Source organism: Prionailurus viverrinus, chromosome B3 (assembly GCF_022837055.1).
Source record: "Prionailurus viverrinus isolate Anna chromosome B3, UM_Priviv_1.0, whole genome shotgun sequence".
Taxonomy (NCBI): domain Eukaryota; kingdom Metazoa; phylum Chordata; class Mammalia; order Carnivora; family Felidae; genus Prionailurus; species Prionailurus viverrinus.
Genome location: NC_062566.1, coordinates 55,712,948 through 55,740,884, shown reverse-complemented (window position 1 = coordinate 55,740,884; position 27,937 = coordinate 55,712,948). Strand labels below are relative to the sequence as shown.

The 27,937-nt window shown below is 35.8% G+C and overlaps 1 protein-coding gene across 1 annotated transcript in view; it reads right to left on the bottom strand.

Moving 5' to 3' along the window:
* UBR1 (ubiquitin protein ligase E3 component n-recognin 1) overlaps positions 1-27,937 on the bottom strand; it is a 137,288-nt gene that overhangs the window by 61,286 nt on the left and 48,065 nt on the right. The window contains exons 5-20 of the mRNA XM_047862247.1: positions 23,188-23,318; positions 20,141-20,279; positions 19,124-19,186; positions 18,751-18,874; positions 17,885-17,992; positions 17,150-17,238; positions 14,552-14,650; positions 13,406-13,563; positions 10,839-10,938; positions 10,085-10,213; positions 6,488-6,668; positions 4,073-4,134; positions 3,689-3,799; positions 2,896-2,961; positions 2,529-2,630; positions 988-1,051 (exon numbers count right to left, since the gene is read on the bottom strand). Of these exons, the coding sequence (XP_047718203.1) occupies positions 988-1,051; positions 2,529-2,630; positions 2,896-2,961; positions 3,689-3,799; positions 4,073-4,134; positions 6,488-6,668; positions 10,085-10,213; positions 10,839-10,938; positions 13,406-13,563; positions 14,552-14,650; positions 17,150-17,238; positions 17,885-17,992; positions 18,751-18,874; positions 19,124-19,186; positions 20,141-20,279; positions 23,188-23,318 (1,726 nt within the window). The remainder of the gene's footprint in view (positions 1-987; positions 1,052-2,528; positions 2,631-2,895; positions 2,962-3,688; positions 3,800-4,072; positions 4,135-6,487; positions 6,669-10,084; positions 10,214-10,838; positions 10,939-13,405; positions 13,564-14,551; positions 14,651-17,149; positions 17,239-17,884; positions 17,993-18,750; positions 18,875-19,123; positions 19,187-20,140; positions 20,280-23,187; positions 23,319-27,937) is intronic.

Sequence of the window (27,937 nt, the reverse complement as noted above, 5' to 3'; positions counted from 1 at the left end):
ATATTAATGATTATACATATTAAATGATAATATATAAATGATAATATATATCTAATTAATATATATTAATGATAATGAAAGTAATGAAGTTACTGTACTCAGGAATATAGCAGGTATTAACAAAAAATCAAATCACATAGGAGGAAAAACCCAATAAATTTAGATAAACACAGTAATAGCAATAATAAAACAGTAAAAATATAAAATAGCAAAAATATAGTACTAGAAATTCTTCACACACTATTCTAAGAACAAACATAAAAATTCTCAAGTTTTTATAATTTAATAAAGTATATCATCAATTTAAAAATCTTTTACACATTTACAACTCACTTTGCAATGGCAATGAAGTTCACCACACTTTCTGCTGAGACAAGCAGCCAGTCAGTAACTAACTCTCTGAAAACAAGTAAAATGAACCCATGTTTTCAGATTTAGCCAGGGGTAGAATCCTCACTAAGAACTAACAATAAAAAGCATGTTTGCTGCCATAAAGTAAGAAACAATAGCCAGAATGAGAAGTCAAGAACTTTTACTTAGCTCGTAAAATCAACAAAGTCTATAATACAGAACATTAAAAAAAAAAAAAAAAAAAACCAAAAAAGTATGGCCAATATTTACCCAAAGTAAAAAGAATGACACAATGAAAAAAAAAATTTTTTTTACTAAGACCTATATTACTTTGAAATTTCACATATAAATACAATTTTTAGCACTGAATGTATAGGTATTTTTCATCTACATTTCTAACTAGGATAATTGTATTCCAGTAAAACAAGACCAAATAATTATAAATCAGGTATTAAAAAACAAAGATGTAACAGAACTGTGCTTTTAAAAGCTAGGTTTCTAAACACATCAATCATATTAGTCACATTAATCTCTAATACTCTATGCTGTATTTGCGAGAAGAGTAAAATGATAAATTATAGTTTTTATTAATGCTCTCTCTGAAAACAACTCATAAGATTAATGTTTTAATCTTACCCACAATATAGATGAGGACTTGAAGCATTTCTTCTATTAATGTATTATATTGTTTAATCAAATCCTATTGAATCAAAAAAGAATAAATTAGTTACAAAAGAACCAAAAGCCTTTATAAAACATACATTTCTGGATCAGACTCATGGTTCATGCAGTCCAGTATTTTCCTTCAGACTGCAGCAGAAAATGAGGTGAATAATTCCCTTTACTGACATCAAATTCCATAAGGTTCACAATACCTGGCATACAATAAGAACTCAATACAAATATTATTTTCATTATCATTACCATATAGCCTTAAGTCAACAAACTAATTCTTATGACTTCCTTCTTACCTGGGTTGGTGGGACAGTGGCTTCAAATAACAGATACCAGTTCGTGAGAATACTCTTCCTTAACACCCCTCTTACTTAAGCAATGTATAGCAAAATGAGATACTCATTTTTCACCAAGTATAAAACATGACTAAAAATTAGCTTTGTATTTTGTATCCTATTCTTTGGTCCTTTGCAAGTAACTTCTAATTTGAAAGAATAAAATAACATGATTCATAAATTTAAAGTATGTAAGGACTACTTTATAAGTTCGTATCAAATATGAAAGCAATGAAGATGTGACAAAACTACAAAGTACAACAAATTATAAGCTATGAAAAATGTAACAAATACAACAAGTGAAAAATATCCTTATTAAATAAGGAACTTTAACAGAAACTGAAAAAGGGGAAAGGGTTGGAAAGATAATTTACTATCAGAAAGGGGGAAAAAAGGCCAATAATCATGAAAACATGGTCAACCTCAATGCTCATTAAAGAACTACACCTACAAATAAAAGACCACCTTTCACCTACCACATCAACAAAGAGTAAAGATACTAGTGCCACTACAGAGGTACACACTGCTAAAGAGTGTAAATCTGAGTACCTCTTCTGAGAGCAATGTGATAATATGTATTAAGAGTCTTAAGAAAAAGCATACTGTTTTCTCCAGGTAATCCTCTTCTAAAAATTTATCTTAACAAAATAATTAGGCAAGTGTTTAAACCCTGAGGTACAGAGATGTTTATAAGACCAAAAAACTAGAAAACCTCTTCAGCAATTAGGGGATCAAAGTATAATGCAATTGTACAGCGCAATACTATATAGCCTTTAAAAATTATGATGTAAAAAAAAGTGGTGGTATATTTATTTAAAACTATCACAACATCTCATTAAGCACAGAAAGCAAATAACCACATAGCACATACAAAATGATCCAATTTTTGTTTTAAAAACAAACGAGACACCAAAACTTAGAAGGTGATCATTTCTAGGAGGCAGTCTTTCATGTGATTTTTCTTCTCCTTTTATTAATCTAAACATTCTAACTTTTTGTAGAGTAAAAAGAGTACACATGTGCATATGTAGATATATGTGCATGTTATGTGTATATGTGTGATTTTTGGAAATACACATAAAGAAATAAAAATCCTAAATATGATTAAAATTGTTAACAAAAATACTTCCTTTGGAATTGATACACATGTCAGTTTCTGTTGCTTACCTGGTCTTTTGTGGATATAGTCCTGTTAAAAGCATCAGCAAGTTCATACCTCTGAAGTACCAGTAACAAGAACCTGTTGGGATCCATTAAAGATGCACCAATCTGTGGAAGAAAAGCAGCATGACAGTTCCATGTGTATTAAATGAACAAACATTTGTCTCCAGTAGGACTGTCAGAAAGAGCATAAAGTAAGTCTGCAAAAGATAATGTAGTAATCCCTTCCATTTTTTATGATACCCTATTAAGTTTTAACGTGAGAAAAATTTAAGTAAATAAAGTTAAAAATAATTACTGTATCTTTTCTCTCCCTCTACAAGGGATCGAAGAAGGTTAAGACATAAGTATCCAAAGTAATTTCAATAGGTACCTGAAGCATAATGATATCTTTATCATACATTTCTTCTCTGCATTTAACATCTTGGTAGTAAAACACCTGTAAAATAAAAGATTGAAGTGGCATGAATTGTTTTATTTCAAACAGAATTCTTAACAAACACTATTCCTAAAACTTTCTCTAAATCAGACACTCCAAGAACTCCTTAGTGGCAAAAAAAAAAAAAAAAAAAAAAAAAAAAAAGCAAGCAAGCTGTAAATCTATGAATCACTAAGGGATTCGTGAGATTTTAAAGTAAGGAAATATGGCATGAAAATACTTCCAAGTTTAAAATGCTCTATATTACTACTCTCTCAACATGTGCAACAAAAGAATTTATTTCCTCTGATTTAAAAATCCCCACTTCTATAAAAGTAAACTAATTTCTACAATCAATCATAACACGATTTTTCTCCCAAGTGGTATCTTTACAAGTCCAGTTTCCCCATCTTTTAGGAAAAGCACTTCTCTTTATTTGCTCTAGAACAGAGGGAAAAATTGTTAAAGTGGCCTTCTATTAAGAAAGGTGATGGGAAGACTATAGGTCTCCAGGTAAGGAAATCCTCATAATGTTAATGGGCACATTTCTACTGGCTATCACCTAATCTATCTACTCACTAGGAGAAATATCTACATGGTTACTAGAATTTTCATTTCTGAGTTCATATAAGAAAACAGAAAGCAAATAGCAAAATCCAGAGACATAAGGCTAAATTATATAAGAGAAAAAACCATCAGAAAATTAACACACTCACATTCACATGAATGTGAATAGGCCTTGCCATACCTGGCTAATGAGAGAGAGTCCATTTCTTCGCCACATTTCAGCAACAACCTGGGCAACCAACACCAGACAACGCAAAGGATATTCCACTAGTACCTCTACTTGAAAGTCCTCCTGAAAGAGATGAACAATTTCATTATTTTTCAGAGGGCTTGGATGTGTCTCAAAGTCTAGACATTCTTCAGTTTTCTCATCTGTAAAACGGATGGGCTTGAATGAGTTAACTCCAAGTTTTGGTGATTTAGATTTCAATGTACTTATATAGAAACCTAAAATTACTAAATGGGAATTATCCAGGTAGGTTTCAAAATTTTTCTTCCCTCTCATCAACCAAGAGGTGTTTAGAAATAGGGTGTAAGTAAATCAGCCCTTAATAGAGTCACTTACAAAAGGCACAAATTCATGTAGTCTTGAAACAGCACCCAGCCTGCTTAAACGCACATGAAGACCTAAAGGTTAAAAAAAAAAAAAAAAAAGAGAGAGAGAGAGAGAGAGAAATGAAAAAGCAATAAACCCAGTTAATTTATCCCTCATTAACTCAAGTTCAGAAACTTATGAGGTTTAAATACATATTTACTGAGTTTAGAAACGCAAACTTTTGACTTCTAATTTTAAAACATAGTATTATTAATGTATTTAAGATCCTACATAGTGCAAGGTGTGTTTACACATTATATAAAAATACTATGCTGCCTCTCAAGACATCCTTATTCTGCTCTTAACTAATCAAAAGAAATGAAAACTAATTTAAGTATTTCTTTTTGTAAAAATAGAAGTGACAAAAAATCACATCAATTATACCATGTGCAAAAACTAAAAATGAATAAAAAACCTAAACATAGGAGCTAAAACCGTAAAACTCTTAGAAGAAAACAGGGAATAGACTTCATGACATTGGATTTGGCAATAATTTCAAAGGATACTATCAACAGAGTGAAAAGGCAATCCAAAGAATGGGAGAAAATATTTGCAGATCATATGTTTGATACAGAGCTAATATCCAGAACATACAGAAAGCTCCAACAACTCAACAACAAAATATCTGATTAAAAAATACACAAAGGACTTGAATAGACATTTCTCCAAAGAAGATATAAACATGACTGGCAAGCACAGGAAAAGATGCTCAATAATCACTAATCATTGGAGAAATGCAAATCAAAACCACAATGAACTGGGGTGCCTGGGTGGCTGAGGTGGTTAAGCACCTGACTCTTAGCTTTGGCTCAGGTCATGATCTCATGGTTCATGGATGGGTTCAAGCCCCACATCAGGTTCTGTGCTAACAGTGTGGAGCCTGCTTGGGATTCTCTCTCTCATTGTCCGTCCCTCCCAGGATTATGCTGTCTCTCTCAAAATAAATAAATGAACTTAAAACAACAACAAAAACAATGAACTACCACTTCACTCATTAGGATGGCTATTAAAAAAAAACATACAGGAAAGAAGATGTGTTGGTGAAGATGCAGAAAAAAATGGAACCCTTGTACACTGCTGGTGGGAATGTAAAACAGTGCAGTTGCTATGAAAAAGAGTTTGGTGGTTCCTCAAAAAATTAAAAAGTAGAATTACTTTATGAACCAGCAATTACACTTACGGTACATACATCAAAGAACTAAGAACAAGGACTCAAACAGATACCTGTACCTCATACTCACAGCAACATTATTCACAACAGCCAAAAGGTAGAAGGAACCCAAGCATCCATTTGTAGGCAAATGGATAAGCAAAAGGCAGTATATACAAACTATGGAATATTATTCAGTCTTAACTAGGAGGGAAATTCTGACACATGCTACAATATGGGTAAACTAAGGATATTGCACTAAGTGAAATAAGCCAGTTATAAAGGATATGTATATGATTTCAGTTAAGTGAGGTACTTATAGGGGTCAAGCATAGAAGTGGAAAGTAGAATGGTGACTTCCAAAGACCGCAGGGAGTGGGGGATTGAGGAGTTATGCTGAACAGGTACAGAATTTCAGTTTGGGAAGACGAAACATATTCTGGAGATGGATGGTGGTTGATGACTGCAGAGCAATATGAATGTACTTAATGCCAGTGAACTATACATTTTAAAATGGTTCAAATGATAAATTTTATGTTATATGTATATTTACCACAATTAAAAATATAAACGTAGAGGCATCTGGCTAGCTCAGTCAGTAGAGCATGGAACTCTTGATCTCAGGGTTGTGAGTTCAAGGAAGCATGGAGCTTCCTTACTTTCTAACTAACTAACTAAATAGAAAGCTGCTATCAGCATTCTTCAAAAATAAATAAATACATACATACACTTACATACATAAAGTTATTAAAAAAAAAACCTGACAGGACCAATTTACATGGAAATGCAAATCAAAGAATGATTAAAGAGAATCTTATTTCTTTCTTTTAGTGGTGAAAGGAATAACAACAAAGATAACACACTGGTGTAATCTCACAGAGAAAAGGGTTAAAAACCAGTAACAATGTGTGTTAACTATACTTCAATGAAAAAAAACCAGCAACAAGATTTTACCATATTTAAATTGGGGTGGGAGATGAGTTGCCAAGTTAATCCTTCAGTGTATATTAAAAGGATTCATTAGTTGACCCAAATAACAAAAGGCCCAGGTAAACAAGCATCCTGAGATCAATGTTCTGGTGACAACTCTTTGAAGGACAGTGACAGTTCTTAACTGCAGTGTGATATGAATATGTTTGTATATAATGAGTACAGAACAAAAACAGAAATAGTTCTACTACTCTGAATATCTAAAAAACAAAGCTAATAGAAAGATGCAAAAAACAAACACTCACCAGCAAGAGTCCTGGAGAGTGGCAGATGTATGCTTACAAGATCTTCAGATACCTTGTATGACTTAGTTTCCAGAGTATGACCCCACAATTGTACTACTGTCTTGCTACTAGATATAAAACTTGTACTGCACCGCATCACAGCTTTGTGACACTCTTTATAAGCCACCAGTAAGAGTTCTTCCTAAAAGGAAATTAAAAATGTACACAGATTAACAAGTTATCTACTTTACCACACCATTCAATAAATATTTAGTAAATATAAGCACAAAATTGTTCCATGTATAGCACAGTTACTTCCACAGGATCTGCAAACTAGTTGGAAATATAAGACAGAGACACACACACACACACACACACACACACACACACACACACACACACAATCAAAGTAAAACATTTTAAGTACTATGTAAATTGTACAAACGAATTACTCTAAGAGGGAGGAAAAAGAATTACAAACCAATGGGAAGACATTATTTGTGAAAGCAGTTTTGAGTGGGGTCTAAAAGAATATGCAGAATTTATGGGGAAAAATGAGGGGACAGTGGTATAATAAGCAGAGATATAAGAGTAAACAGAGAAAAAAGGGGAAGTACAACTCTTGTGCAAGCAGCGTAAAGGAATAAACACTAGATAAATGAAAGGCTTTATGGATGAAATTAAGGAGCATGCAGCTGGAAATATGCCTTGCCATCAGTATGGGAATATACTGATGGTGTCTGAAGTGTAACAATGTCAACATGCTGCTTCAAGAAGAATTAATGGGTGTCAATGAAGATGACAGATTGGAGAGAGTGATGTTAGAAACAAGGGAACCAACAGGAAGATTACTATGAAGTCTAAGTCTAAGGTGATAAGGGTCTTAACTAGGATGGGGGCAGTCAGGGAAAAAGAGAATGAACTCACAGGAAATAAGTTAGAATTATAAAATAAACTTAGGCTAAGGAAAACTCACATCAGGGAGAGAGGAGTCAAACTCACTTTTCAAGACAGTGTTTTCCACACTGATTTTATCCTGAGAAACAAATGCTATTCCCAATAAATTTTGGGAATATTCCACTTAGAAATTAGCACACTGAATAATTTAAAGGGCTTGAGGGGCGCCTGGGTGGCTCAGTCAGTTAGGTATCCGACTCCAGTTCAGGTCATGATCTCGCAGTTGACAAGTCCAAGCCCCATGTCGGGCTCTGTGCTGACAGCTCAGAGCCTGGAGCCTGCTTCGGATTCTGTGTCTCCCCTTGTCTCTACTCCTCCCCTGCTGGCACTCTGTCTCTCTCCTCTCTCAAAAATAAATAACAACATTAAAAAAAATTTTTTTAACCATAAAGGGTTGGAAAAGTTCAGTGGCATTAGAAAGAAAAACCATACTTGATTTTGTTCAACCTAACATTTCTCAATCTTATGTGAACATAGAACTTTTTCCCCCTGAAAACTCTGCTAACATCTAACACAGAGAATGCAGTGGCTCTGAGATTTTCTGTGTGGATGAATGTATGAATCATAGTGTCATTGTCTTGATATGGCATGAATCACAGCCATATGACTCTGAACGCACCCCAATCTCATCTGAATCAGTGTCATTAATTGAAAAATGGAAGTCAAGAAGGGAAAATGTTAAGTTGAAGTAGAAAGAAATGATGACAAACCAATTTAATATATTCTGAATTTGAAATGTAAGTGTAAGATCTAAGCAGGAATGTCTAGCACACAAATAGAATACTATAGCTCCACAGTTTTAAATGAGGTGGTAGAAATGAAAGACCTGTAAGAAAGAGAATATTCAGAATGTATCATTTAGTAGTCAGAAGGAATTGGGAAAAAAAAAAGGCAATCAATGATTGAAATGTTGAATCAGTAACAGAAGTGTTATAATAATGTAGACTTGTAAAAATCAAAGGGAAAGAAAGTTTCAAAAAGATTAGGTATTCAAGAGAAAACAATGCTACAGACATTTGCAGGAAAATGGGGACTTAGAGAAGACCCTCTGGTTACTATAAAGATCCTCTGAATTTTTTTCAAAAAGCAGTTCCAATCAATTTGTAAGGGCAGAAGCCAGACCCTAAAGAAGTTTCAGAAGCTAGAGAGATGACAGCAAATATAGATGGCTGCAGAGGGTTTGGCAAATGTCAAGATGAGCAACACATACTCTGACCTCATCTCCAACAACTATGCATGCCTTCCATAAAGGTGATGGTTGCCAAAAAATATGTGCTCTGGCTAGTTGCTGGACAATATTTCCTGTCCTTATTGTTCCACAAAGCTACAGTGCTAGATTAAATTCTATCATGTCTGTATGACTGCCACTCTGAACCTGTGACCAACTGCTGGTGGGGAAGCAGAAGAGAGGAGGAAAACAAGAGAGCTCACAGTTCACAGAGGTAGCAGAGACAAGGGGCTTTTACTCTTGTTGATGTTAAGGACAGGTGCGTCCTGTGTGTGCAGGCAAGTGAATCAAAGAATGGGAAATACCAGAGGAGACAACTGAGGAAGCCAACTCCAGGAAGAAGTAATGTAGCTCAGGACCAAGAGCCTAGGTAGAGACCTTAGTTTTAGAAAGAAAGGAATGAAAAGAAAGAGACCAATTGTGAAGACATAGAGAAACGTAGTGAATAGATTATATCATGTCAGCAGCACAGAGAAACTAGGGAAAATGAAAGAATTTGACTCAGATAATGGTGATTTTCTCAAAACAGAAATAAATGAGGTCATCCTTCCCAAAAAGGGAATCTGGGGTAGGACTGTGTGTTTCAAGAGGATTATGGTCTCAAATTATTGTGTAAGGAGATACATTAGCTCTGTATTTGGAAATTAATATTCTTAATGGTTTAACATGTATAACAGAGCTCATGATTGCATAAATATCCACTATTCTCTACTACCAAAGTATTTTAAAGTCCATGTAGTCCTAATTTTCATATTATTAGTATTCATGTCCAAGGAAATAAATGAATACATAAATAAATAAATGTATTTTGTTGTATTGTTTTTAAACATTTTATTTATTTTTGAGAGAGAGAGTACCGGTTGGGGAGAGGCAGATAGAGAGGAATAGACACAGGATCCAAGGCAGGCTCTGCATTGACAGCAGTGAGCCCAACGCAGGGCTCGAACTCACGAACTATGAGATCATGACCTGAGTCGAAGTTGGATGCTCAACCAAATGAGCCACCCAGGCACCTCTGTTGTATTTTTCAAACCCCACTATTCCCAGAGATAAATCAAACTACCATGGAGCACATTTTTAAATCAAACATAAAAAACTGGATTTTCTTCCTAAATTCAGTAAGACAAGTTCAAATACACAACTATTTAAATAATAAAATCTTATAGCAAGGAAGTCGCTACATAAAACCTTATTACTGATAATCATTAGAGCACCTAAAACCCACTGATCCTGGGGCACGTGGATGGCTTAGTCAATTGAGAGTCCAAGTCTTGATTTTGACTCAGGTCATGATCCCAGGGTCATGGGATCAAGCCCCATGTTGGGCTCCAAGATTTTCTCTCTCTCTCCCCTTTTCCCCAGCTCACACGCTCTCTCTTTCTAAAAAAAAAAAAAAAAAAAAAGCACTGATCTTACTAACAAATTTTACTTACATCACAAGCACACCACTCTTGGAACATGAGTAAAATATTCTTCAATTGCATCTGTATAGCAATGGCAGCCTCCCAGTCAGGATCCACTTCTATGTGTTGCCCAACCTGTCTTCTGATTTCTTCCATTCCCTATAAGAAAAGAGTGATTACACACATACACACACACACACACACACACACACACACACACACACAAACTCTCCCCCCCCCCTCTCTCTCTCTCTCTCTCTATATATATATATGCATATTACACACATAGGCCCTTTTTCTTCGCTCTTCTACTGTCAAAATATGAAATTGTCAGAATTTATAATCATATATGCATAGCTTTTTAACATGGCTATTATACAAGGTCAGAATGCATGGGTTCAAATCCCAGCTCTGTCACTTTCTAGCTGCGTGACCCTGGTCAAATTATTTCTAGATTTCAATTCCCTTATATGTAAAATGAAGATAATAACAGTAGCTACCTCATAAGATTGCTACGATCTCAGGAGAGATAATGCATGTAAAGTGCTTACCACCATATCACAATCAATAAACATTACTGGTAATAGCAGTAGTTAACTGAAGTATATAGAATTATACCTATTAAATATCTATTAAAGCAGGATCAGTAAAGCAGTGTTTAAATTTTATTTCTACTTTGCTAGATATAGTCTTCCTTACATAACAACCACAATTTGCTTAAAAGAAACAAAAACTGGGGCTAAATTTTTAATATTTATCTTACTGATGAATAGAAATATCATACCTGCATACAGGTAAGAATCTTCAAAAAAGACCGAAAACCTTCAAGGAACTGCATTCTTAATCTTTCTGTCCATACTGTAGGTTTGCTAATCAGGATATACCTATCATTTCAAAAGACAAAGAAATATTTCACTTCCCCATTTTGTGATAATTTTAAGATTTTCAGGGCTAAAGACAATGTTGATTCATCAAAACTATGGATTCTGATTTCTTAAAGTAACAAGAAGCTCTGGGCAGAGCTAGAATTATACAGCAAAATGCGAAGGCTCTAGAGAGGCATATGTCAAAGCTAAGCCTGACTTCTCAGAAGTTAGTCTACTTAAGTGAACTTAGAAGCAACCTAGCCTGTCACACCCGGACAGCCACAGTACAGATTTTCCAGGAGCTCAAAATGTGTTATTTTCCCCTTCTCCTTGTCATTATAGATTTCTTGACTTAAGTAAGGATGTTAAGAAGTTGTAATATGCATCAGAAGACTGGAAAACTTTAAAGTAAACTTTCAAACCAGCGACCCTAAAGTTTTAACATACGGCTAAGTATCTAGAGGTGTGTTAACTCTCAATTATTTATTGGAAAGAATAACTAGAGTCAGAAATCCATAAAACAAAATAAAATGTGATAAAACAATGAAGTGATTATGTACAACTTCCCTGGATAAAAAACATAAGTCAGCTACAAGAATATTTCACAGTAATGAGAGCAGCAGTATAGAGACTTCAGCTGTACAAAGAAGGAATAATGAACACTCTGATTTAACACTGATAATTTTAAGTACTGCCATTTGGAATTTTTGTGTATTTTTTGCTTGTTTGTTTTGCATACATGTAATTTATGCATAATTTGTGAAGCACACTGTAAGTGATGATTCACTACTGAATTCATCTACCATCTCTGTACTGAAGTTGTGATGACATAACAATTTGCTGAACTTTAGAGAAAGATGTATAATCATATTTAAAAACTGAGGAATCTGAAAAAATCTGGAAACTTCTTCCTTAATAATATCAAGGATCCAATGCATAATTCTAGAAATCTGTCAAGTGTATTTTTAAGCAGACTATTTCTAGGTTGTTTGGAAGTATGTTTCCACCTCTCAATGCACTAAATGGTCACTAAAAGTAGACAAAATTAGGGGTGCCTGGGTGGCTCAGGTGGTTAAGCCCCTGACTCTTGATCTCGCCTTAAGTCATAATCTCACAATTCTTGAGATCAAGCCCCACATAGGGCTCTGCACTGACAGCGCAGAACCTGCTTGGGATTCTCTCTCTCCCTCCCCCACTTGCATTCTCTTTCAAAATAATTAAATAAACTTAAAAAAATTTTTTTAAAAAGCAGAGAAATTTAGAATGATTTTTTCCCCTTGGAGATTAGAAACAATCATATATATCCCTTGGAGCACTTTATTTTAAACAATAAACTAAATGAAATGCTTTTGTTTTAATATATTCTTAAAAGATTTTAATATTTTTCTCAAAGTTTATTTATTTTGAGAGAGAGAGACACAGAGAGAGAGAGAGAGAGAGAGAGAGAGAGAGAGACAGAGAGAGAGAGAGAGCGCACAAGCACGAACTTGAGCTGGGAAGGAAGAGAGAGGGAAAGAATCCCAGGCAGTCTCCTTTGTCAGCACAGAGTCCAATGTGGGGCTCAATCTCACAAATTGTGAGATCATCACCTGAGCTGAAATCAAGAGTTGAACCCTTAACCAACTGAACTTCCCAAGCACCCCAAGAAAAGAATTTTTTGAAGCTTATGATTTACTGAATACTTGAAATATCACAACTCTTATAATATTCACCAATTCTAAAATAAATGGAAACTTACTTCTTTTTTTTTAGTATTTATTTATTTTTGAGAGACAGACTGAGACTGCGCAAGCAGGGAAGAGGCAGAGAGAGGAGACACAGAATCCAAAGCAGGCTCCAGGCTCTGAGCAAGGTGTCAGCACAGAGGCCAACACGGAGCTCTAACCCACAAAGCGTAAGATCATGACCTGAGCTGAAGTCGGATGCTTAACCAACTGAGCCACCCAGACACCCTGAAACTTATTTCCTTTTAAGTCCAATGATCCCAAATGTGATGTTATGTGATTTCAACTTTAGTTTAAAAGGCAACTCTAGCCTCTTCAGCCAAAAAAAAAAAAAAAAAAAAAAACCAAAAAGTATCAATAACTTATTTGTATGTATGAAAGGAGTTAAAAAGAAACTCACATCAACAAGATTATCTGAAAACTATGCACAAAGAGACTACAGAAGAGGGACAGAACCAAAGTGCATGAATGAAAGTGAGTGAAAGACATGGTAATTACAATGGAGATACATTCAGTGACCCTGAGAGACCCTACGTTCCTGTAACAGGTCCCTCCGTAATACCTTCCTTATTAACGTGGTTTTAACTCTATAAAAAGCGTTCACTTAAAACAATTATTAACATGACACATTAAAAGTTCTTTGTACTTGCCATAATTATAAGGAGAATTCTAGATAACCAAAAGGATCAGTAGTTTATTTATAAAACGGAATACAAAAGCACACTGTGATTAACAGGTAACTTTTGACTTGAACAACTTACTTTAGATCACATATTACTGCATATACTCTTCCCAATTTGTCCTGGCTATAACCCTGGAAGTTGAATTTATTGTTCCTGTCCAAGTATTCAGGCAAAACTTCTAGCAGAGTTTCAGTAATGACAGAGATAACATTTTGTTCTTCAATAAGATGTCGAGCCTGCAAATATTTCAAGAATATTGTCTTTATAATTAACTCATGATAGTATGGACTTCATTTACTCACGCATTTGGTTGGTCAGTGAGTCATTTTAACTAAATGTTTACTGAGTATCAAACATAACCCTTAGTCTCACAGAAGAGCTATTTCTGAGAAGTTATTTTCTAAAGGTAAAAATTCCTTACTCCCCACTAACTAGAAAACACCTGTTGGACACTCCAAGCCCATCATACATATTGTCAACATAAATGTTTACCATCAATAATCACATGATGAGCAAAGCAGAACAAACATAGATATATGTCATGACTTCTATCATATTACTATCTATTCCCGCATCTCCCAGTCACTCCTAATCCACTGTCTCCTCTCTACCTTCTTCTCTAGCCTTTGAAATGAGAAGGTAAGAATAGTTAACCAAACCATCCAGAAGAAACAGGAAAAGAAGTAGTACCAAAACAAACAAACAAACAAACAAACAAACAAACAAACAAACAGAATTTTCCACTTTCCTCCCAAGCCTAAGCAGGACCATATCAGCACCTATCTCATGCAAATGCTTCACAGGCATACTTTCCCCTCCAGCTTTGTTTTATCTTCATCTATCTGCCCCTCCCCACCAAACAATAACTAAAGAACAAAAGAATAGCCAAAAAAAAAAAAAAAAAACTCAAAAACAGTTTGGGTATTGAAGAGACACTCCTCTTAAGTTAGCCTGGTTTCTGAGAAACCAGCTCTTGTCTCCCCTCACAGGGATCAGGACTTTTGGACAGCAGTCATGCTGTCACTCCCACTCCACAAACTACCTTGTCCTCAGGTCCCACTAAAGTATGCAGGTATCAATGAAGTATCATTCAATCTTCCGAATGAAATTAGTCCAAAATAGAGATTTTGACATCGTTTTAATTTGATTTGATACTAAACAGAGTTCTTAAAAAGCAAAACAGGTTTTACTTGGGAAGACAGCAAAGAAATGAACAATACATACCAGAGTAGGAACAGTAAACATCTGAACTGAGAGTGCAGTTACTGAGATACTTCTGTCATGATCATCACTAATATACTCTTTCTGGAGCTGTTTATAATACTGAAAGATATAATAAATGGAGAATCAATTCTAAATTACTGAAAACTTTTAAAATCCCAATTTTAATATATGCTATAGATGTTTCTATGTATATGTGTACTATAATTCCTATTTTTTTTTAAGATTTTTTTAAAAAAAAGTTATCTCTACACCCAACATGGGGCTTGAACTTATAACCCCGAGGTCAAGAGTTGCATACGCTACTAAGCCAGTCAGACACCCCTATAATTGCTATTTCTTAGAAAAAGACAATACAGTGAATGAAATATAATAATTTTTTTTACATTTATTTTTGAGAGACAGAGAGACAGAGCATGAGTGGGGGAGGGGCAGAGAGAGAGGGAGACACAGAATTCAAAGCAGGCTCCAGGCTCTGAGCTGTCAGCACAGAGACCAACATGGGGCTTGAACTCACAAACCACAAGATCACAACCTGAGCTGAAGTCAGACGCTCAACCGACTGAGCCACCCAGGCGCCCTGAATGAAATACATTAGAAAAATAACAAACAGGGGTGCCTGGGTGTCTCAGTTCGGTTAAGCATGTGTCTTCTGCTCAGGTCATGATCTCATGGTTCATGAGTCTGAACCCCACATCAAGCTCTGTACTGACAGCTTGGAGCCTGGGGCCTGCTTTGGATTCTCTGTCTCCCTCTCTCTGCCCCTCCCCTGCTTACGCTCTGTCTCCCCCCAATCTCTCTCAAAAACAAGTAACATTGAGGTGTCTGCGTGGCTCAGTTGGTTGGGCATCTGACTTTGGCTCAGGTCATGATCTCACGGTTTGTAGGTTCAAGCCCCACATCGGGCTGTGTGCTGGCAGCTCAGAGCCTGGAGCCTGCTTTGGATTCTGTGTCTCCTACTTTTTCTCTGCCCCTCCCCAACTCATGCCCTCTCCCTGTCTCTCTCAAAAATACATAAACATTAAAAAAATAGTTTAAAAAATAAACATTAAAAACAATCTTTTAATATTAAAAAAAAAGAAAAATAACAAACAAAAGACCAAACATAAATTCAGTTACCCAATCTCGCAGAGCTGGAAGTGTTAACTATAAAATGTATAAAAAGCCAAAAACCAACACACACACACACACACACACACACACACACACACACACACACACGTTAAAAAAAAAATCACAGAGAAGTGCAGTGGTACAGTATATCCTTTCTCTAAACAGAGCCTGGGACAACCTTTAACAGATTCTATCCCAATGGTATACGGCAGAGGCAATATTCAAATTATTTAAAAACTGATATGACCTAGTAAACCCATCAGATTCATTCCAGCCTTAAGCAAAATGAATGCCAGCTGCAGATAACTTCTCAACTATATTAGCTGAAAATCAAACTAATATACTGGGAGAACAAAAATAATACATCCAGTCATGTATCAAGCAAGCATCATGTTAGATCCTTGAACCACATATTTAATTTTATCCACTAGAATTTCTACAAAGAAGTAATCGTGGTCAAAAAAACAAAATTTAAATAGGAGAACTGTTTTCATATAAGAAAAAAAACTCATTTCAGATCACATATATGGTCCAATATTCTATCTCTTGAAGAGTTTTAGAAGAATAGAGTTAATAGCTTGAGTTGTTATCATCTTTCAGGAAATGGAATGTCTCAGTTACTTTTAACAATCTACTCCTAAAATCCAGACAGTGCAGGTCTCTTGTCCCACAGTATCATTTGCTTTCAACTGTCATTATTTCACTCTCTGCTTCTAGTTCCATCCTGGATCCAGCCTTTTAAGTTTTATAGAACTGCCTGCAACCCAAAATCAGAAGAAACTGACAAGTATTCACTGGATACTTTTTAAAAACTGTTTTATTAATTATTATCATTTTTTAAAGTAGGTTTCACACCTAACATGGGACTTGAATTCACAACCCTAAGATCAAGAGTCACATGCTCTACTAACTGAGCCAGCCAGGCGCCCCTTGGATATACCTTTGTATGAGGCAAAGTGGAAGATTCAAAAAGTCTGTTATGTATTATCTTGCAATGCAACTTGAGAGATAGACCCCTCTGCCCAAAAATACATGAATAAAACAATGTAAGGGATATACAATAGATTAATAAAACAAAAAGCTGTAAGTTTTATCTTTATGTTTTAGCCTCATTAAGTATAACTCTTGCCTGTTTAATTCCCTTTAGCATGCATATCTGTTCCTTTTTGATGCTGTACCTTTCAGCTAGTCACTTCTTGTTATAATTTTATTTGTTATAAGACAGACAAATGATCAGGAAGAATGAATGCATGTGTAAATGTGGTAACCTCCAAATGCTCTGTCCAGGCAAATAATAGATCTTTTTCCACCTATCTCCTCTTCTAGACTACTGCTTCCATACTATCAAATGTGAAAAAAAAAAAAAATGAGCCTTTGACAAATCACAAAATTAAATTCTAAATTCAAAATTATCCCTTGTTTCTACAACTCTCTTTACAAAATGTTTTTCTTTTTCTATTACTGACATGTATTTTAAAGACCAATTACCTTCACAAATTCCATAGCAAAGAATTTTTTGTATTCCATCTCCATAAAAAAACTGCTGAAGATCAATTCATGAAGTATCTTACGGGCACCTGCAGATAATTTTGGGGGGAAGTGTAAGAGAATCACCAAGGCAAAAAAAAAAAAATGCCAGCTATACGAGGTGGCAGAATATTATAAAAAAATTAACATACTAATAGACCTAAAGGAATCAAATATGAGTAGTATTTATTACATTAACATTTAATTATATTAATACTTAATACTTAAAATACTTACATATGTGCGTTTTCCCTCTCATTCTGCCCCTCCACTTTACCTTACTTCATTCTACCTCATCCAAACCTTCTCTATTCCTTTTTATTCGATTTCACTCAAAATTACTCTTACTCTGTGTCTTCCCTTCTCTATCCTCTTTAGCCTTCTTTCTCACCTTTTACTTTTTGTTCTACATTTGTATTGTAAAAATAAAAATGAACATAGCGTTAATAACGGCACCACTACATGAATATATACTCTTAAGTCTTCTTTATTGGCCCTGACTAAACAAAATGGCACTATAATTAAAAGGCAACATCCCCAGGTTTTAACACAGAAGAATACATACTGATTGGTTAACTTTCCTTTAAAATATAATATCTTATCAATCAAGATCACTGATTTAATAAACAAAAAAGATTATAGCTCTACTTTAAGGTCATGCTTCATGGCAAGCAGCATAAGCAAAGACCTACCTACCTTTATAGAGCTTTGCATCCCAAAGCATTAACCTGCTTATGAGACAGGGATTCTCAGAGCCAGGTTCTTCTCTAAGGCATGCTTGGCAAAAGATCTGTCTAAAGTCACCTATAAACGAAAGAAGTCAGGTAACTTTTATTCTCACAATATTTCTCCCACAAGTACATTTCCTACAATAACATGAAAAAAATTAACATTACTTTTCCCACAGTCTGATATCAAGAATTCTATCAATATAAAAGAATCGAAAGTTTTACAAAGTATTAGCTATGGCACTTGAAAAGCAATTCTGGGGGTGCCTGGGTGGCTCAGTTGGTTGAGCATCCGACTTCGGCTCAGGTCATGATCTCACAGTTCGTGAGTTCGAGCCCCGCGTTGGGCTCTGTGCTGACAGCTCAGAGCCTGGAGCCTGCTTCCGATTCTGTGTCTCCCCTCTCTCTGCCCCTCCCCTGCTCATGTTCTGTCTCTCTGTCTCAAAAATAAATAAAACATTTAAAAAAATTAAAAAAAAAAAAAAAGCAATTCTGAAAATTAATCAAAATGTGTAAGCCAAAAAAATTTTTTTATTTTATACTCAATGACATTTTTTTAAGTTTGTTTATTTATTTCGAGAGAGAGAAAGTGGGAGAGGGGAAGTAGGAGAGAGGGATAGAGGATCCAAATCCATCAGGCTCTGTGCCAACAGCAAAGAGCACGATGCAGGGCTCAAACCCACAAATTGCAAGATGATGACCAGAGCCGAACTCAGACGCCTAACTGACTGAGCCACCCAGGTGACCCGGTATACTCAAAGACATTTTAAACTTTGTGGCTATTTCAAAAACCAGTAGTTTATGAGAAATAAGAAAAACAGGTAATATGCTTACTTGAATAGCTCATAATTTTGTTCATCCAGGAGCCAAGACGCAAAGCAAATTTCTGGTGAGCCATAACCTCAGAGTGTAATACTTCTACGTGAAGTGGATGTTGAGAGACATTTTCTGAATGACTCTACAAATGAAAAAAGTATTTAAAACAAAACAAAAAACTAGTTTTAAAATTTTTATCTTGTTTTAACGAAGTAATCTATTTTTCAAAAAAAAAACATGACACTCATAGCTTCAAATCTCTGGGACTAAATGGCCCAATCCTATCTTTACTTAGGATGCCAAACCACTTCAACATTGTAATTGTTCTACTTTGGCTCTTGTAATGTGAATTCCTCTTAAAATTCTCCTTCATCCTAATTCAGAAAATTACCTTTATATCTTCCTTTGCTTCCTGACAAGCAGCAAAAGCACCTGCTTTGACAGCCCGGCGACCCTAATTATAAACAAACATGAGAATTCAGTAGTAGAATGATAATCCCAATCAATAAGTAATGTATGGCCCAAAGGTCTAATGAGCTCTGAATTATTAATTATGTGCCAACAGCCTAAAAGTCGTAAGATGGACAATACTTGGATGATAAACCTAAATGTTTAACACATTTATGAAGCTTCAGAACTTTTGATACTGCTCGTAGAGAATATACTTTAGGATGCTGGATTTTCTCCTTGGCAATAGTACCAGTTCTTTACTTATTATAGTGTATTCCATTCCTATCCAAGAATAACTTAGGTTTTTACTGAACTCCTGCTATGTATTTTAAATACTTTTCATGAATGAACTTATAAGTTCCTTAACATGTGTTCCACAATACACTTGTGATCCACTAGTGGGTTACAGGTGTGACCAGGATATTGATTCCTCAAGCCCTAGATCACTACATTTACTAATGCCACACTGCTTCTTCCACTATATTACACTCCTCTCATGGACAGGGATTAGGTTAATAATACTTTTTTACTTGGAAAGACATTTTACTTTGGAAAGATATTTTTAAAAAGCAGAACCACAGAATCAGTATTATGCTATAAATAGTTGTAATAACATTAAAAAATGTCAAAATTCATACATTCATGTACTCCATAAATTATGGAATGCTATTTCAATAAATTATAGAAACAGACTAAAGCTGACAGTCTTAACTACTTTTTGCCAGAATATTCAATAACTTTCTAATTATTTAGAATGAAAGAGGAAAGGTAATAGTTATCTACAATTATGATACACAGAAAAATCAAGTTTTAACCAATTTACCTAGGACCTAAGAAATAAAGAAAGGGGATGACTGTTCCCAACACAATACTAAAGAGCACTCAGCAAGAGTTCAGTCAACACCTGATTCTCAGGAAGCTGACTTAAGCGAGCACAATTCAAATGAAGCTCACGAACCTCTTTGTCTATGGCAGTGGTGTGCAACTGGGCCTCTGCAAGCTCACAGTCAAGAGCCCTTTGTAGACTGTATATGACATGGTCATATGAATGGTGTTCATCATTGAAAAGGACACAATAGTATCTTTCATTTTTCTCTCTGTTAAAAGAAAAAAAGGAAAATATATTCAAAAAAAATTTTTTTTTACATTTTATTTATTTTTGATAGAGAGAGACAGAGCAGAAGTGGGGGAGGGGCAGAGAGAGAGGGAGACATAGAATCCGAAGCAGGCTCCAGGCTCTGAGCTGTCAGCACAGAGCACAGAGCCCGATGCAGGGCTTGAACTCACAAACCGCACTATCATGACCTGAGCCGAAGTCGGACGCTCAACCAACTGAGCCACCCAGGCACCCCCAAAAAAGATATGTTCAGATACTGAAACAAATAAAGGAAGACGTGAAAAATTGGCTAAGGTAATATACAACATCTGTAACAAAGCACCACCATGTAGTTTCTTATGTATGAGAAAGTACCACTGTAATAACTAATACAGGAGATTATTTCAAGTGGTACAGTGCCATGAAATTTTTAAAACCCTGATAAAAGCACTACTGTCTCCATTTTTAAAAATTACTTCCAGGTGTGAATGATTACTTTCAGTTTAGTGGGAATATGTCTTTAATACTACTTACTCTTAACTCTTGCTAATCTCCTACTGTGGCAAAGGGAGACAGCCTTGGGCTCAGGACCTTCAAGCAGGCAATGATAAATAGTAAATAACTAATACTTAGTTTTTATTGAATTTATTCTTACTTTTACAATATATTTAATTAATAAATTAATTCATTTTTTAAAGTTTATTTTTATTTGGGGGGGGGGTGCACAAAGTGAGGGAGAGAGAGAATCCCAAGCAGGCTCCCTGCTGTCAGCATGCTGACAAGACCTGAGCTGAAACCAAGAGTCAGATGCTTAACTGACTAAGCCACCCAGGCGTCCCACCTTCCATTTAAGTGATACTGGTTTTATAGAACATTTAACAAAAATGTGAACAAAAAAAAGGTGTATAGATTTAAAGTGCTAGCACTACCATTTGACTGAGGGACCTTAGGTTGCTTAAGCTTTTAATCTTGCTGAGATGACAAAGCCTCTTCTATCTTTAAAAGAATATTAACAGGGGAGCCTGGGTGGCTCAATCAGTTAAGTGTCACACTCTTGGTTTTGGCTCAGGTCATGATCTCACAGTTTCAGGAGTTCACTCCCCAAGTTTGGCTCTCCACTGGCAGTGTGGGGCCTGCTTGGAATTCTCTCTCCCTCTCTCTCTGCCCCTCCCCTGCTCATGCTGTCTCTGTCTCTCTCAAAATAAATAAATGAAATTTAAGAAAAAAATTTAAAAAGAGTATAATAACCCATTTACAACAACATGGAAGGAACTAGAATGTATTATGCTAAGCGAAATAAGTCAGAGAAAGACAAATATATGATTTCATTCATGAAATTTAGGAAACAAAACAGATGAAAATAGGGGAAGGGAGGGAAAAATAAGATAAAAACAGAGAGGCAAACCATAAGAAACTCTTAAATAGAACTGAGGGTTGCTGGAGGGGTGTGGGATAGGCTAAATGGGTGATGGGCATTAAGGAGGGCACTTGTTAGGATGACCACTGGGTGTAAGGGATGAATCTCTAAATTCTACTCCTTAAACCATTATTACACTGTATGTTAACTAACTTGGATTTAAATTTAAAAAATAAATTAATTTTAAAAAGACACACATTGCTACTCAAAAAAAAGAAAAATCAGCAACAACAAAAATAAAAAGAGTATAGTATCTACATTCAAGAATGGTGTAAGGATCTTATAAAAATGTGAAAACACAAATGTCAAATGTTATTATCAGTTTTAAACAGTTTATAATATGCTTTTACCATACACTCAATAGATTCCATAACTCTAAGAGGAAAATTTTCTCAGGCCTCTTAGAGCTCAGGAAACAAGTTCAAAAAGACTTCTCCAGGGGTGCCTGGCTGGATCAGTCAGTAGACTCTTGTCTCAGGGTCATGAGTTCAAGCCCTGAGTATAGAGCTTACTTTAAAAATAAATAAATAAAAGACTTCTCTATGGTCACAATGCCAATAAAACCATGAGAAGGCCTCAAACGCAGGTCTATGAATCTAAAGTCTGGTGCTACACCATATACATACTAAAAGCTCATGCAACCCTCCCTTTTCAGGCAGGCAGAACGCTAGTATTGTTTACCAACACAAAGTTTCTTAAAAGGTTTCACCGACATTATCACCTATCTGAAATTAAAGCCTTTGTGAATGCAATCTCTGATGACCTTTATTTCCCCAAGCATTTTATGGCCCAGCAAGAGTCAAAACAATATATGTAATGTCTTTATAAATTAGAATTTTTAGTTCTCTCTCCTCCTAAAATAAAACAAACAAACCCCAATAAACTCAAAGAACAATGGTATTTAAATTTATAATGCAATTTTGTGAAATCCCAGTATTACACAGATAGAAAAATTCCCACAAGGCCCAAACCATATTTTCAATATCAGGTCTGGAATTCTCTTGTGGATTTGTAAGGTAAGAGCAAATATTACTGAGACTGAAAGACTCACGGCTGTTAGAAAGTGCTAGGTTTTAGTTTAAAAATGTTAAATCCTTCTAACTGAAATAATCCTAGGTATCAAAGCACATGGCAAAGAGCTATCTCCTCATTCCTACCACAAACCTCTAGGGAAATCTGGAGGTTGGTCTAGGGCAGGATCAAACCGGGCAATTTACTTCTCAGTTTAACTGGGATGAGAAGCTGCCAGATCATTTAGAATAAGACCCCCAAAATGCTTTTCCTTCTTTTGGTTTAACTTCTGTTTAGTGCTAAAACAGAACATCTCATATAAATGGAAATTTTGGAAGTATTCCCCATAAGATAATTTTCCACAAAATTTTCATAATGCTGATAAGCAGTAAATAACAGCAACAAAAACATTTTTCTAACATTTATTTTGCAGTATCAATAATCATTGCTAAAACTTCTCCCTTTTGAAAAATGTCCCTACCTTCTCTGGAGTTCAGGAGGCAGTTCTTTCTCCTCTTCCCATATAGTCATTTCTACAATGTATTTTATCACTGAAGGGAATATTTTCCGGGCTTGGGCAATTACCTCTTCATTCAATGGGCAACGTAAACTCTGTAAGAAAGTATAAAACAAAAAACAAAAAACAAAAAAAAACAGAATTACCAACACTGAGAAAATATTATTAATTTAGAAATATTTTAATGATTTCATTACACCATCCTTCAGGAATGAATTCAAGTTGAGCTCAAAAGGGTTGCTATTCACATCAGATTCACTTAATTCCTTGTGGCCAACTTAGTGCTACAGATAGAAAAGGAGGGGGGTGGGATCTTAAAAAAAGAAAAAGAAAAGGAGACAGAACCACAGGGTCCCCTTCTGAGGGATGCTCTCCCTTGTGAATGTTCTCTGCCTTTCTGAGTAGCCTAATTATGGTAATATCAAAGAACATTTGGTTATCTCTTAAAGCTCACAAAAAACTTATTTATTTCAACTGAACCTCACAGCCACTCTGTAAGACAGGCAGAGATAGGCATTGAAAGGATAAGGTGGGGCAGGGGGCGCCTGGGTGGCCCAGTCGCTTAAGCATCCGATTTCAGCGTAGGTCATGATCTCGTGGTTCGTAGGTTCGAGCCCCACACTGGGCTCTATGCTGAGCTCTCAGAGCTTGGAGGCTGTTTCATGTGTCTCTCTCTCTCTCTCTGCCCCTTCCCCACTCATGCTCTGTCTCTCTGTCTCTCTCTCAAAAATAAATAAACATTAAAAAAAATGTTTAATAAAGGGTAAGGAACCCTTCTAAGGTAAAAGAGGCTATAAATAGCAGAAGACTAAAACCTGAGTCTTTGACTCCTAAAAAAAACAATGTTCTTTTTATTACAGACTACCACCTCCTTAACAAAACGCTTGTTGAAATGAATCAGCTAAAAAATGCATTCAGATGCTCTGTATCACAAGCCATGACAGAAATACAAATCAAAACCACAATGAAGGGTGCCTGGGTGGATCAGCTGTTTAAGCACGGACTCCTGATTTAGGCTCAGGTCATGAGGTCATGGTTCGTGAGACTGAGCCCACATCAGGCTCTGGGCTGACAGTGCGGTGCCTGCTTGGGATTCTCTTCTCTCTGTCTCTCTCTGTCTCTCTCCCTCAAAATAACTAAATAAACATGAAAAAAAAACCCACAATGAGATACTTCTTCACACTGCTACAGTGACAATAATAAAAAAGACAGACAATAACAAGCGCTGGCTAGGATGTAGAGGAATTTGAACCCTTACACACTCCTGGAGGGAATGTGAAATGGTACAGTCAATTTGGAAAACAGTCTGACAGATGCTCAAAATATTTAGCATAGTTATATGACCCAGCAATTACATTCTACATATCTATCCAAGATAAACAAAAATATCTCTGGAATAAAAACGTATACACAAATATTCATAGCATCTTTATTCATAATAGCCAAAAAGTGGAAACAACCCCAATGTCCACCAACCGCTGAATGGATAAATAAAATGTGAATATTTATACAACATAATATAATTTGGCCATGAGAAGGAATGAAGTAAATGGTACAACATGGATGAACCTCGAAAACATTATGCTGGTGAAAAAAGCCAATCACAAAAGAACACATAGTGTATGATCACATTTATATAAAATGTCTAGAATAGGCAAATCTATAGAGACAGAAAGTACAACAGTGGTTGCCTAAAGCTGATGAGTCCGGAAGAAATAGAGAGTGACTGCTGATGGGTACGGGGTTTCTTTTGGGGGTGATGAAAAGCTTCTATAATTGAGGTGATGGTTGAACAACTCTGTAAATATACCAAAAAGCGCTGAATTGTACACTTTATTTTTATTTGTTGACTTGTACACTTTAAATGGGTGAATCTTTAAATATGGCATGCAATTTTTAAATATGGCAACTCAACAGGCTGTTTAAACAAAAGAGTAAACAGGAAAAAATACAAGAGCTCTTTAAGACTAAAAAAAAGTCCCGTAGAAATTCAGGATAAGATTTTAATATTAAATTTTAACCTATCTGCTGCTGACTGTTCTAATGAACTGTATTTTACTCTGTGTTCAGAATAAAATCTTAACCTATGCATTTTTACTCTTTTACACCAATTTTTTCTCACTCCCCAATGCTTTATAATTTCAATTTTTACCTTCTTTTCAATATGTCACCTTCTCTTAGGAGATTTTGCTCAGAATCATTTACCAGAGAGAGAAACAAAGAGAGTCAAAGTACTAAGACCAATATTGGTCCACTACATTCCTCTTTCTTATATTTTTTTTAGCTCAATATATCCTTTTGAATTCTTAAAAAAAAAAAACAAAAAACAAAAAACAACCTAGTCTGAGGTGAACAGTTAAAAGAATCAACTCATGGGGTGCCTTGGTGGCTCGGTCAGTTAAGCGTCCTAGTCTTGATTTTGGCCCAGGTCATGATCTCACAGTTTGTGGATTTGGGCTCCATCTCTGTCAGGCTCTGCACTGGTATCACGGAGCCTACCTCGGATTCTCTTGTTCTCCCTCTCTCTAACCCTTCCCTGCTTGCACATGTGCTCTCTCGCTCTCTCTCTCTCTCTCTTTCAAAATAAACAAATAAATAATATATATTATATAACATATAATAATACGATAATATATTATTTATTATAATATGTAATAATATATTAATATTTTATACATGTATATATTTATATTATATATATGTTTACATATATATGTATAAACAACTCATTATTTCTATACCATATCATTCAGAGTTCTTTAGAAGAGGTCTGGTAAATATATAAGAAACTTTCAATCAAAGCATCTAAAGCTTAGAAAATAAGAAGGTCGGGGGATGCCTGGGTGGCTCAGTCGGTTGAGCATCCAACTTCGGTTCAGGTCATGAACTCACAGTCTGTGAGTTCAAGCCCTGAGTCAGGCTCTGTGCTGACAACTCAGAGCATGGAGCCTGCTTCAGATTCTCTGTCTCCCTCTCTCTCTGCCCCTCCCTCACTCATGCTCTGTCTCTCTTTCTCTGCCAAAAATAAATAAACATTTTTTTTAAATTTAAAAAAAAGAAAGAAAATAAGAAGGTCAATGAGAGGAAACAAAAGGTCTGTAATGTAAACAGAAAGAAAAAAAAAAAAACAAACCAACCTTAAGTGCAGGACTTGAGAGAAACTGCTTTCACATATACCAGAAAGCAGCTTCTCTTCAAAAGACATTGCCAAATGCTGGATGACTGACTGATTAGTATCAGCCAGATCTGATTACACTCGGTAAATACCCACTATGGCTAGCACAATGCAACGCACCTGGTAGAGTACGGATTCCGTTCACCAAAGCAGAGATGAAACAAAATGCTATGCACACAGGGCTGTTTGTGTTGAGTGAATTGATTAGTTATGTGCTAGTCATAGGTACCTTTCTCTCACCTCCAGATAATGACTTAGTTCCAAAATAACCAAATTTACCTTCAGGATAAGCCTAAATGACCAATCACCTTTTCAATCAAATTCTAAATCCAGAGAAATCCAAGATCAGTTTAGTTCATAACTAAATTCAGTATTCTGAGGCAATATGATTCAAGAAAACCCCAACAGACTGGAAATCCATGAGGCAGAGGAAGGGAAGCTAGTTTTGTAAACTCAGTGAATCAACTTAACTCCCAAGGATTCTTTGGTATTTAAAAAGCAAAGACAGGAGTGCCTGGGTGGCTCAGTCAGTTAAGCATCCAACTTCAGTTCAGGTCATGATCTGCCAGTTCGTGAGTTTGAGCCTCACATTGGGCTCTGTGCTGACAGCTCAGAGCCTGGAGTCTGCTTCAGATTCTGTGTCTCCTTCTCTCTGCACCTCCCCCACTCATGCTCTGTCTCTCTCTCTCTCAAAAATAAATAAAAATGTTAAAAGAAAACAAAACTTAAGGGGCACCTCAGTGGCTCAGTAAGTTAAGCGTCTGACTTGAGCTCAGGTCATGATCTTGAAGTTCGTGAATTCAAGCCCTGCGTCGGGCTCTGTGCTGACAGCTCAGAGCCTAAACCTGCTTCAGATTCTGTGTCTCCCTCTCTCTCTCTGTCCCTCCTCCACTCACACTCTGTCTCTCAAAAATAAACATTAACAACTTTTTTTTTTAATTTAAAATGCAAAGACAGTTTTTCCAGAATAAAATTACTTTCTGACTTTATTTCAAGACATTTCAGTATTCTTTCAAAAATATTAGAAGAGGAAAGTGAAATAATCAGAATTAAGAATATCTGTTAAGAATATCTGTTAAGGGGCGCCTGGGTGGCGCAGTCGGTTAAGCGTCCGACTTCAGCCAGGTCACGATCTCGCAGTCCGTGAGTTCGAGCCCCGCGTCAGGGTCTGGGCTGATGGCTCGGAGCCTGGAGCCTGTTTCCGATTCTGTGTCTCCCTCTCTCTCTGCCCCTCCCCCATTCATGCTCTGTCTCTCTCTGTCCCAAAAATAAATAAAAAACGTTGAAAAAAAAATTTTTTTTAATAAAAAAAAAAGATTATCTGTTAAAACAAAAATGAGAATAAATTTGAAAGAGTTAAATGGTATTTCAGGTAACAGATATTTGATAATATTTAATCAAGTAACAGGTACTTGATAAATATTTGTTACATGAAGGAATGGCCATCTGAGATCAGGGCAAGTAAACGAGGAAGAGAGGAGAGGCAATCTAAATATCAAGTGCTGAATAATAAAGTAAATGGGGGAAAGTGGTAACAAT